The 12,895-nt window shown below is 40.3% G+C and overlaps 1 protein-coding gene across 2 annotated transcripts; it reads right to left on the reverse strand.

Annotated features, from left to right (window-relative positions):
* Positions 1-1,675: 1,675 nt before the first annotated feature.
* Positions 1,676-11,370, reverse strand: cpz (carboxypeptidase Z). 2 transcript variants are annotated; one of them, XM_086142761.1, is made up of 13 exons: positions 11,115-11,370; positions 10,650-10,682; positions 8,850-8,901; positions 8,437-8,759; positions 7,109-7,324; positions 6,220-6,455; positions 4,728-4,889; positions 4,327-4,485; positions 4,081-4,216; positions 3,150-3,289; positions 2,933-3,032; positions 2,573-2,718; positions 1,676-2,480 (listed from the first exon to the last, which is right to left on the reverse strand). In XM_086142761.1, the coding sequence occupies exons 1-13, from the start codon at positions 11,206-11,208 to the stop codon at positions 2,277-2,279; spliced, it is 2,001 nt and encodes a 666-aa protein (XP_085998887.1). In that variant the 5' UTR covers positions 11,209-11,370; the 3' UTR covers positions 1,676-2,276. The 2 variants fall into 2 exon arrangements, with proteins under 2 accessions (XP_085998887.1, XP_085998886.1); XM_086142760.1 differs by having other exon boundaries at positions 6,259-6,455; positions 11,115-11,331.
* Positions 11,371-12,895: the final 1,525 nt, after the last annotated feature.

A 12,895-nucleotide genomic window follows, 5' to 3' on the forward strand; every position in this document is an offset into this window, starting at 1 on the left:
AACCAGCGGCCAGCAGATATACATTGATAGACCAGTTCTTTTGCGCCATCTGTAACAACTGAGTAAGCTGTGGCATGTAGGAGGTGCGCACGGATTAAGCTCAACGGTCTCACCGCACAGAATGGAGCACAGTGATGGATTACTGCAAGTCCCCAATTATTTGAAAGCTATAAATTTGGTTTTCACAAACATCACCTTTTTTATTTTTCTTGTGTTAGCAGCTAGACACAAGAAAATGAACAAGTAGCCAGGGGTGGAAGTTAATGCTTTTTAACTGAATGATAGTCATTTCTCTCTCTAAAAACACTCTTTTAGCTACATGGTAATTGAATAATTAAAGACTATGACAAAAAATGAAAATCAATACAGGACGATGGTCCCGGTCACACTAGTTTTCTACTGACAATTGTTTAATCGAAACAGTCCCGGTAACACAATTTATGAAGGTGTGTGTTTTGTTTTCCACACAACTTTTCTCTCTGCAGATCTGGGAAAGAATGCTAGTTTAGTTTCTAACAATTTCCTCATTTTATCAGCAGAATTGTAGACACTAGTCATCACTTTTATTTGCTATTACCCCAGATTTTGCAAGTTTAGGGTTTAAACTCTCTGTATCTTTTTTCCCTCTGGCAAACATCAAAAAAACTTATACCGAAAGCAGGTGGTTTTGTGCCGATGACAATCAGGTGCAGGGTTTTCTCCCATAGTTCAAAACATATGTAAACTACAGAACTTCAGAAATGATTAGAACTTGGTTTCAGACTAAGAATGAATGGATAATAAAGTCAAGATCGCAGCATACTCCCATTAGTGTCTCAAATATTCATAGTTGTATTTTATAAACAGCTGTCAAATTGTTAGGCATTAGCAGACCTATTTACTCACCGCTTAATGAAATTAAACTGTCATTTGAATGTCCTTTTCCGAGTGGCAGCAAGACCTCACTAGACTTTGACTCCATTAGGCGCGAAACAAACTCATGTAGGTGTTATCAATCAATGACATTGATTATGGGCTCTGTTTCATTGATTACTTCTGGGAGCACACCTGTGCTTGCAAGGATATGAAGGCAGGGGAAAAGCCAGATGAATTGTAAGGTTAATGATAATAAACCAATAAACAAATATAAAAATAAATCATAAATAAAAATACATTATAATAGATAATGCTAGTAAATAAATGATAAATAAATAACCGATAATAATAATAATAAAAATTAAAAATACATATAGATATATGAATAAATAACAGAGATTATGTAAAAAAACGCCTAGCCGCTGCCTTGGATTTTACCAGCTGGCAGCTTTAACATAAAGACAACAGGATACTGCATCTGTCTGTAGGATTTATTTTTTTTATTATTAAGTAACCTTCAAATATATAAATAATTTTTTTTTTTTTTTTAAAAGCTACAAATCACATAAAAGTTTATAGTGATATTGGATGCTAACTCAAATTTTTGCACCTACTTCTCTCCATTATTTGTAATTAATTACACTTTAGTCACTTTTCATTGAGTTCAAACTCGGTTAGTTCCTATTCCGTGTTATCTGGCGCCCTCTACTGAGCAAAATGCACAGCAACGGCCCAAGAGAGAAAAAAATACAATGTGATAAAAAAATAATAATCGTTCATAACGATATTAAAATATGTGAACATAAAAACAATGTACTCCTTTATTTTTTTTTTAAATCATTTAATTGCTTTAAAAGAAAGCACAAATTTCCAAAGGTTATTCCAAGCCCCTCCAAGCTTGAGCGTGGTATGAAACGCTATCGTGATTGTATGGCGTGTATATTTCGAAGAAAATAAAAGGCATGAGAAATTAAACCTGCGGTGGAATGTCGAAGTACAATAAACACTGCTGAGAGTTTCTTGTAACACAATGGGTGAGAATGTCTACTCTGGGGAAACTGAAACCACCCCGTGTAAAATTAGACAAATAAGTGCATTTGATTATTTTTGACTGAGAAGCTCGACCATAATTCATCGCTTCTTAGTGACCCATCTTGTAATTCAAGTTTAATGCGGCTGCAAAAGAAAAGTTTGGCAAAGGCTCGGCTTGTGTTGGAATTAAACGCGCCGCCTGGTAGAAAAACAAATCGCCTGTTCGCATCTTTCCGTGAAGCATTGAAACCTTTTTAAGGTGCTGCTGATGCCAAAGATACAGCCACAAATTCATGTAACAAATCATCAGCAGTGGGATTTGTGAAGCAGCCATCCGTCAGCGCTCCCCTCCTCTCTTGTGGCACAAGCTTAACTGTTCTCAAATGCATCTACATATTTCGGAGCAGCCAGTTAGGAGGTGAGATGCCGGACTGAGAAAAGTAGTTCCACCACCAGGGTTTCTCCTGCCGCTCTATCCCGCCCTCGGCTACATCCGGCTGACGGTAACGCTCGAACTGGTTATAGGGGTCGAATCGATCCCATGAATCAGTCGAGGGAAAGAGGTGGTCATCGATGTCGGGCTCCACGGGAACCTGAATGCAAAGCAAGATCGTGAGGATGCATAAAATGCACATCTGAACGGCATCATTCCAAAATAGAAATTTTGTGAGTAAACATCCCAAACCTTTTTCAACACAAAGTCAACTCGCCCGGCCTTGGTCATGGTGTGCGGCAGGTGAACCCTCTTTGTGACCCTGGAGTAACCTTTGGCCGTGGCTGTGACAATGTGAGTACCGGTATTAATCAGTCTCCAGTAGTCTCCGTCTTCGGCTGGACGGAGAGGCGGAGACGAGAAGTCACATCGGTCAAAAAGACGAGGAAAGGGAGGGAAGATTTGCAATAATGGGTACACGCGAGACTAGCGGATTAGTTCCCAGAAAACCAATTTAACAGCTTCGTTAATAAATTCGGACATCAAGTCAAACAATATTCCTAGTTAGGCTGAAGCACAAAACCTTTGCTCAATATGTAAGAGAAATTTTACCTGTGGTCACGTCCTTTCGAATGCCCTTGACAGAGATGGTGGCACCTTTTATCCCGTTGCCATCAACATCCTTTACTACTCCCTTAATTCCACGGTGGACCTGTTCAGGGATGCGGATCACAATGGAAAATCAAAGTAGCCTGTGTGACCGCGTGAGGCTGTTGTACCGCTGTACTCCTTATATTTGTATTTCATTATAAAAGCAGCAGGCACGTACAGATTCTAGAAAACCCAGCAAAGCTTCCTTATTCCGCTTCCACTCCGGGTAGAGCTCGATTTCCGATGGGAATTTGTCACAGCCGAGCTCCACTGTGATCTCCAGACAGTTGGTGTGCAAGTAGTTGAAGTCTGACATACCTGGGAGAGGAGAAGTGCATGTGAACTCATGGGACGGCTGACATCATCATCACCAAGGAGAGAGGAAGAGGAGCGGTCAGATCAATAACAAGGGGAGAAGACAAAGTAATAGTTTCCTTAAAAAGTTAAAAGTGCGAGAAGCAAAGTACGATTTGTCACGGCACCAAATCATACACATGTGATATGAACTCAGGGTTGCTGTTAATCGTTTGTTTATTTACAGTTACAAATGGATAAAGCAAAATTATATTTCATGATTTTACTGTAGTGGACATTTGCAGGTATTTTTTTTTTCCTAACTGTTGCAAATGACATCTAAAATTACATAAAGCAAGAATTAACAGCCTTTTTACATGATTTTAAAGGGTGATGATGCATCCCTCTGGAAAGGATATTTAAATAAGAATAAGAATAAGAATAAGAATAAGAATAAGAATAAGAATAAGAATAAGAATAAGAATAAGAATAAGAATAAGAATAAGAATAAGAATAAGAATAAGAATAAGAATAAGAATAACTTTATTTATCCCGAAGGAAATTGTTGTGCCAGAGTTTCAAGTAAAACATAATAATAATAAATAATAGTAGGAAATTGTATAAACAGTAAAAAAGAAGGGGGCAGAATCAGAAATACAAATAAAACTATAAAGTGTCAAAGTCAGGGCTATAAAGTGTTTTCCAACATTTTATAAGGACTGACCTGAATACGAACCTATTATTATTATTTGCATTCCTGGAGTGTCTCACTATTGAGGGTGTTTTAAATGTAGTGGGAAGTGTCTTTATCTCACCACCGGCAAAACTGTACCACAGAGCGCCGTTGATGATGCCTCTAGTTCTGTAAAAGGATGCCCCGCACCTCTCCGTGTCATTGTTTGACATGGTTGTGTGGGCGTCAGCATACGTGCGAGCCAGCTGCTTGAATATCTGAGCGTGGGATATTCCATATATCAGTCCGGCTGCGATGAAATCTTGACATCTGCCCCGTGAGCAGGACAAAATACTTTAATGTATTTGCATCAGCCGTTCGTCCCTACCAGCTCATCCGGGGTGGGAGAGAACATCCTCTCCTCTTGAGGATGTCTGGAGAAGTCGAAGGGGTAGGAGACCACCAGGTCTCCTCCGTGAAGGCTGGCAGACTGTACGAAAGGGAGGGATCTGACCCACTTCATCACGGCGTAGGTCTCTGGTGCCACCTACAGCACAAAACAAGCTACTGAGTGACTCAGCTGATCTCGGTTAATTTTAGTTTAAAACCACGGCGGTCATCTGTTTTAAGTTCACTGGGTTAAACAAGATGCAAGGTGTATTTGATTTGAATCCGCCCCCATCGCTACGACGAGAGCTCTCTACAGGATCTGATCATACTATCATGAGTAATGAAAATAATAACAATAACTGTACAACAGCACTAACTCATTTCAAAATATGAACTCACTTTTCCAAACCAATAAGCATCGGGGATCGGAATGTGGTCGATGCGGTAGTGTCTGCTGCGCCGGTTGCGGTAGAAGGCAGACGTGAGATCCGGAAAGTTGCGGTTCAAATCGATGCTCTGGGCATTTGTCCGACCATTGGTCCAACCGTTCAGCAGGTGACCCTGAAAGATGCAGATTCAAACAACTAGAAACATTAGAAAGTTTAACAAAGTCTAGTGTATCTTAATGGACTTGCGGGGATTAGTAGGAACCTCGATTATCTGGGTTAAAAATCGAGAAAGTTATATGAACATTAGTAATGAATACATGAAGAAACACGTTGGACTATCTGTTAATTCTATTGTTAACATGAAGACAAGACCATGTATCCGTCAGGACAGAAGCATCAAATGCAGATTTTAAAGTAATTTGCCAAAACCCCTAGGCACTGCAAACTATCAGAACATGAAACTTGGTGTAAAATAGCCTTGCGTTGCGACAAGAGTATTTTTATTTGATGTGTTTCTTGTCTCGTGTACACAATTCATCGGTGATATTCATGCAGGGCACTGGTAAGTCATTGGTGAGTAAATTAATGGCACTTGGCTTGATTAAAAGCATAATTGAAGACTGTACAATTACAGTTCTGGCAGAAAAATGGTCTGAAGAAAGAAAAAAATTTAAAAATGTACGATTGCAATACATTTTTAAATTTAATTTAACATTATTACAGTTAAATGAAAAGCAGTGTGGTAGTGGGAGGGCCTGTACAAGTAAGACAATGCAGAATGACAACATGCAGAAAGGAGATGGGAGGTTTGAGCTCTTTGGGTAAATCCAAAAAAAGAAGACCAGTTTTTTTTAATCTCCACTGATATTACAACGTCTGTTCGGGTTTGAAAAAAAAGAAGGGAAACGGTGAAGGGTTCCTCTGTACAATGCCAGTTATATCCTGACACCTTCTCATTAAATTCTTCAGGGTGAATGCTATTTTGTTATTTCCTCTTTAAGATAATGTCAGCTCATTTTTAAGTCATTTATTACTGTCCTGTGGGAAATTTCAGCTGATACACAAACTGTAAACAGTGTACTTCAGTTTACTTTCATGGCACATTCGCCACAGAAACTATTAAAACGGTCAAAGGATTCCAAGATTCAATAAAGATTGTCCACAAAATGGGCGTGGATAGTTAAAATGCATTTGCACGGTACGAAAAACAAAAAAGTAGTTAAGCACGGCGGGTTTGTTGCAAATCCCAACTGACATGAGGTAAGAGGCGAGGTTTACCCTTGACCACGTCACATGCATCAAAATACGACTATTCACCTAGTCGCTCATTAATACCAAATAAAAAACACTTTTCACGGTGGCAAATCATATCACGGTCGCATGATCGTAATCCGAACACGGTGATAAAAGATAAATACCCCAGGTCTCACACCTCCCCCGACAGACAGAGCGAGAGCGGATAATGGCGTTTTGTCTTTTCTTGTACTGTTAACAATATTTACTTCCTGGTTGCTGAGCTCCGGGTCACTGTTATCCTCTACCTCTGAGGCGGCCAGCTCGTAGCCGTCTGGGTTCATGGAGGCCAGAATGTGGATGCGGGTGGTGTTGATGAGGGTTTGGATTCTTTGGTTCCCCAGAAGGTATTCTGAACAAAGGTACTGGGCAAGATAGATGAGCAGTTGGCGTCCCAGCACCTCGTTGCCGTGCATGTTACCCACAAGCTTGATCTCCGGCTCCACTGGGTTTACAAACGGAGGCAAATATCATTAAAACAACATTCACAAACATGCACTTTTTATACACAATATTAGCTTCCTGCAAGTGTCTTAAAGTTCTGGTAAATCTTTCTCAAGCTGCCTTTTTTCACAAGGGTTGGACTCCACAAATAGATAAATATTTTGTTGTTTTTCCTCTCAGTGCCGGATCTTCCTCCATGAGCCATCTTGTGGCTTTTTGCTGCTGTTGTCGAAACTCGGTTTTTGACAGTACTTTCATTTTAAATGCATCTCCTTAGCTGGTTTGTGAGGTAAATGAAAGAACCCAACAGTAAACTGACAACTGTAAAACCCGACACGGCTAAAAGACATTGTAGCATCACTTTTATAATACCTTATCAAGATAAGCTAATTACAGTGTCACTCTTTAGGGTCAAAATAAAATAAAATAAAATAAAACAAAATACAATAAAATAAGATAAAATAAAATAAAATAAAATAAAATAAAATTAAATTAAATTAAATTAAATTAAATTAAATTAAATTAAATTAAATTAAATTAAATTAAATTAAATTAAATTAAATTAAGGTATAGAAAATGTTCTTAAACCAGAGATTGAAAGAAAATAACAGTCTTCAAAAATTCATCCTTGGGGTATTTATGGATCTTACTCACGTAGTTGATGCTGTCCGGGGTTGTCCGAGAATTCGATGACCAGCAAGTCTCTGCCCTCGTTGCTGCGTCCGATGCTGTAGACGTGAGCGATGTGGGAGCACTTGGCTGCCGTCCTCTTCAGCAGACTGTACATCTGAGAGTTGGAGGTGTAGGTGAACTGGATGATGGTACTGGGCTCCTCGGGTGAGAGACTGGAAATTGCTAACTCCTGCCTGGCTGAAGGATTTAGGGGAAGGCAGATGAATGCCACACTCATAGCATTGAGTTATCTACACCAGTGTTTTCGAACCACTGTGCCGGGCACATTAGTGTGCCGTGGAAAAATTCCCACTTTCACCTGATTGGTCCGAAAATGATTTATCCAACGCAAAAAATGTGTCTGCCTATGTCTATGTGGGCAGCGTGCCCATTCAATGGCAACAGGTAGTGAATTAACCTGTGCATCTGTGTATCAGAGTGATTAGTGACGCTGTGCGTGATACATTTTTAAACTAAAAAGTACTTGTATCTGCGTAAACAAACAGGCAGCATTGTTGAAAACTACCAAGATGAGTGAGAAAGCAGTGAAAGCTTGCTACAAAGTTGCTGAACTCATCTCTAAATCCAAACAGCCACACACCGTAGCAAAACATTAATACTACCTGCCGGCAAAATCATTGTAGAAGAAATGCTCAGCTCTGGCATTGATAAAGAAATAGCCAGACTTCTCTCAAATAATACAATTTTCAGACATATCGATGACATGTCTTCAGACATTGAAAAAAGTGTTCTGGAAAAGTTGCACATCAGTGGAAAATTTGCATTGGAACTTGACGAATCTACAGATATTAGATATATTAGATTTCACACTAAGTAAACTGAGACTACAGTTTCATCCTAATTCGTTTAAAAAATTATTACTAATTAATATTAATATAATATTATTATTAGTTGTTTTTTTTTTTACATTACATTGCATTTGGCAGACGCTTTTATCCAAAGCAACTTACAATAGAGGACATAGGGACTGCAAATACACTTGCAAATACACGATGCACAGGAAATATACAGAACAGTAAGCTTGGGTTAGTGATGGTTTTTTGTTTTTTTTTTTGTTTTTTTTTTTTTGGACAGAGACACACAAACGTACACACACACACACACACACACACACACACACACACACACACTGCATAGCCTAACTTGCTGCCAACCTGACATATTTTTTTGACATATTTATTTGGTGGTGTGCCGTGTGATTTTTCTAATGTTAAATATGTGCCGTGTCTCAAAAAAGGTTGGGAAACACTGATCTACATGTCCAAGAATTAAGAATGTATAACTTTTACCTTTCAGCCCCTTCAGGGGATCAAAACATCCCTCTTGTTCGCTGGCAAAGAAGCGGTCACAGTCTAGGAAATAGGGCCAGGCCATGTCAATGGCTTCAAAAGCATGATAACAATCCTTCCTCAGGGCCTCACATGTGCTGCGACATGGCTTGATAAGCTTGTCAAGGTGGCAGGGTGAGGCGAGCACCGAGCAACCCACTAAGCGAATTTCCGGGGAGCATTCGCCATTGAGGAGACCGTGGATGACACTCAAGAGGAGGTATTCAGCCCCTGACTCCGCCTCGGAGCGAGTCCTGTGGCCAAGGATGTTGGGGAATATAGTTCTGAAGCGGAAAAAAAAAACAGATGGAGACAGATAATTGACCGCGAGGTGCTTTGGGCAAATAGCGACAATGAGCAGATTCTACACCCACCTGGAGTACTCCATATCATTGCAGTAGCCCAGGTTCAGCTCTGTGCAGGTCGCTGAGGGAAAAGTGAAGCTCAGTTACCATAAAACCTTTTTCATGATTAATCTGCTTCAGTCTCCATATATAGCGGGAGTGTCAAACTCAAATACACAGCAGGAAAAATTCAAAACTGGGACATTAATATTTATTGAAAAAAATCTTCCTCCAGATATAACAATCGACCTTTTGCTTCAAACAAAATACGGAACAAGCATAGCTTAACACTATACAATGTATAACTTAATATTGCACACATGCAAAATCTTGTTTTCTGCCTAAGTAGCAGGGTGCCAGTATTAGCATAAGGTTGCTATGTCTACTGTCATCAGAGGAGAGGGCGCTTATAGGTCCTGTTGTGGTTTTCGTGCCAAAACACCAACAGAAAATTGAGGGATATGTAGAACTAGTGGTACATGCACTGTAGACTATACCTGCGGGCCAGCTCTAATGGTCATTTGGTATGGCTTTGCGGGCCAAATATAATTACAGTGCGGGCCAAATTTAGCCCGCGGGCCAGAGTTTGACACCTATGATATATAGTAAGTAAACCAGGTGTGCCCAATACGTCAATCGCGATCTACCAGTCGATCGCAAAGGTAGCGTTGGTAGATCGCATGGCATTAAAACTTAGACGTCAGCCTATCATCCTCACTATGAAGTTTGTCACATGACTGACAGTCGGTCTGTCCGATCTGACCTTTTCTGACCTTTTCTGACACAGGCGTCACTGCGCACGTGCACATAACAGTGCGTTCTAGCAAGCTAGTGAGTTAGCCCCCAATTTATGTCTTCCAAACAAATGGGTATAAAATGAGTCGGGGGGCTGGACCAAGTAAAAAGACTAAAACCTATCACTTCCATATGGAATGGGAGATGGACTTTTTTTTCTATGTCATTTTCAAAGTGCGTTCGCCTCATCTGCCGGTCTGCCTTTGCTATACCGAAAAAGGGAAATGTGGAGCGGAATTTTCAGACCGTTCATAAAAACTACGACTCCGACTTCCCTCCAAAAAGTGAGTTGAGAAGGAGAAAGGTGCAGGAACTAAAATCCCAGCTGTCAGGACAGCGGTCATTTTTCTCACTTCAGCTGACTCCATTCAGGTCATCAGAATAAGGTATTTCCTAAAAAAAGCACTCTGTTATAATGTGCCATAAGGGTTAATGCAGTTATGCAAGATCCACAAACATGTATTGTGTCTAGTATATCAGTAGATATACAAAAAAATATACATTCAGCATTTTTAGTGGAGGTCATTTTCAAATGGTCATTTCAAAAGTAGCTCACGAGGCGAAAAAGTGTGGGCCTCCCTGAAGTAAACAATCTGCTAGACCCAACAAACGTAACATCCAGCCTTTTAAAATACAAAAAAAAAAAAAAAATGCTGCAGCTCTGCAGGATGAGTTTTGGGGGGGGGAGTTGCTTCCTCTCTGCCTCGAGAAAAGACCTGTTGCGTCTTGCAAGGGCAATCGGTATTTCAGCTGCCAGCCCCGAAGGTCAGTTTTTAACCTGAGAATAAAACCGAGTGCCCTCACTTTTTTAAGTCGACATGCCGGCCCAAGGCCAGATAGGAAAGCGTGTTGATTTATGACCATTTGGGCAGCTGGGATGTATTTCTGTACTACCTGCTCTGTGTTCCTTTTACTGCGTCAGCACAGTATAATTAAAAGCACATGCAGGGGAAGAAGAAAAAAAATCTAAATAGTACTGTATGAATGGCGGGTGTTACAGCGCCCACTATCGGCAGCTTCGGCAACAACACTTACGTTTTTCCTCAAATGCGTTGTTGGTGCATTTTCCTGAAAGGCAAGAAAGAAAGAAAGAAAAAAAACCCAAACAAATAAAAGACATCAGTGGTGTCACAGATGGAAAACGCTAGGAGGCGACATTTTCAAATGAATGTAGGAACCGGTGATAAAAGAAATCAAGTTTATTGTCTCTGACCTGCTGTTCGTTTTACTTTACTACTGAAGGATGACGGGAGTTCAACTATCAGAGACTAAAAAGTCATGCCATGCAGAAAACAAACATAAAAAAACTTCCAGTTATGATAATCGGCGAGGTAAAAACATTTCTATCAGGTGTTTGCGTGGCCAGAAGGTCTCTACGTGGGTTCGATTGAAGTTTTGAATTTTCCACAAAACACCGCAAGATCAACCGACGCCGTCCATCTCGCTCTTTACGCCACGCAAATCCCGCCTCATGGTGCGGGGAAAAGTTAAAACCCTTACCCAGAGCCTCGTCCCCCGGATGGCAAGCCTGTTGCGGGGCGCACCAGCAACTTCTCGCCCAGGAAAGGAAAAGCAGCAAAAGTCCCGCATGCATGTTGTTCTTCCTTGACAGCAATGTGTGTGTGTGTGTGTGATGTGGCAACCGTGTGTGTGAGTGTGTGTATGTGCGTGTGTGTGTATTTGAAGGAGCGACTGCTTCTCCTCTACGCGCTGGATGACAATTTACCTCCCACAGCTTGGAAACCTCCTTCTTTTGTCTGCGCAGAGCATCCCTGACCCGGGAAAAGAAAGAGAAAAAAAAAGAAAAAAAGAAATCTGTGCTGTTGGTTTACTGCTCTCCCGCTCTCATATTTCACTGTTCTGCGCGTGTACGCGTGCGTGTGTGCATGCAGGCAAACGTGGAGAAGTGAGAGAAGTCCATGCGTTTGAAGACCAGATAACAAAGAATAAACACTTACGCATATTGAAATCCGAGACTAAACTCTTGGGAGGAAATTGCTCAACCTGAAATCACCCAGCTGTTATGTTCTTACACAAAGGAGGGTTTCCCAAAGAGGGGTTCAGGGCCCCAAAAGGGCCACAGTAAGGAATTTGTCAGTTAAGAGTGTTCACCAGTGCCTCTTGTGGCTGTGACAAAAAAAAATATTATAATATGACTTAGTTTTGTGAGCAGAAAGAATTTATTGTTAGTGCTTCTGCCTATTGGCAAGAAGGTCCCATGGTTTGGGTGTGTGTGTGGGGGGGGAGCGTGCTCTACCTGTGCTGTGTGTGCTTGGATTTCCTCCGGGCTTCCTCCAATATTCCAAAAACGTGCAGAAGTTTCACTTGAAAAAAACTTGGAAAATTTGTCTTGATATGTGAATGAGAGAGCGAACGGTTGTTTGTCTCTATATGTGTCCCTGCGATCGACAATTATTTTTTTTTACATTTTTTTCCACCACATTGTCTCTTTTATTGTTTTTATTTTCATTTTTTCTTTTAAATCTGTATTTTTTTTTAATATGTCTATGTGTCCTGGAGTGTCCAGCAAGGTATCTTAAATAAAATATACTATTATAATGATTATTATTATTATTATTGTTGTTGTTGTTGTTATCATTATTATTATTATTATTTTTATTTTTATTATTATTATTATTTTTATTATTATTATTATTATTGTTATTTATGTCTCTATATGTGATCCTGTGATCGACCAGTCCAGGGTGAACCTCGCCTCTCGCCTCTCGAAACTAGATACTCAAGACAGCTGTTGCTGAAAGTTACATTTCTTTATGTTGTGTTTTCAAGTACATTTTTGTAGATTTGAGGGAGGGGTTTGTTTTTTGAAATACCTCAACTTCAATGTGAACTTCAATATGTTCAGGAAGAAAAGCTGACAGATGTATGATGCTGTCTGTCCGAGCAATGTAAAGTAAACAAAAGCTCTCGGTGCTGTTTTTGTTTTCCTGTAGTGACAGCACGGGTGGTGTGTCAGTGGTAACTTGCATGGATCCCCTCCGGTGAAGCTCTGCAGGTCTGGATTCCAAAGTATTTCTCATGATACTCCTCATCAAATGGATGAAGAAAATGCACCAATTCAGGTTCATCTTTTGTGAAAATGTTGTCCCTGATGTACACAAGGAAAATCAACCTTGAATGTCAAAATAGGGAGCACCCCTCCCACCCCCGAAATCCATCAAAAGACAAAAATCTGAGGAGGAAAAAAAATCACCAAATCTGAAAATGGAATTGAAGGACACGAGGCTGCAAACCCACAAATGATCTTTTAGTTACTGAGC

This window comes from Fistularia commersonii, chromosome 35, assembly GCF_037954325.1.
Source record: "Fistularia commersonii isolate RoL2024-O1a breed Wild chromosome 35, RoL_Fcom_v1.0, whole genome shotgun sequence".
Classification (NCBI taxonomy): Eukaryota; Metazoa; Chordata; class Actinopteri; order Syngnathiformes; family Fistulariidae; genus Fistularia; species Fistularia commersonii.

Bases quoted from the DNA above. Each gene is read 5' to 3' on its own strand.
- cpz (XM_086142761.1), bottom strand. From the start codon at position 11,208: ATGCATGCGGGACTTTTGCTGCTTTTCCTTTCCTGGGCGAGAAGTTGC. The intron at 10,683-11,114 runs GTAAGGGTTTTA...CTTGCCTTTCAG, and splicing joins TCCGGGGGACGAGGCTCTGG to GAAAATGCACCAACAACGCA. The intron at 7,325-8,436 runs GTAAAAGTTATA...TAAATCCTTCAG, and splicing joins TCCCCTGAAGGGGCTGAAAG to CCAGGCAGGAGTTAGCAATT.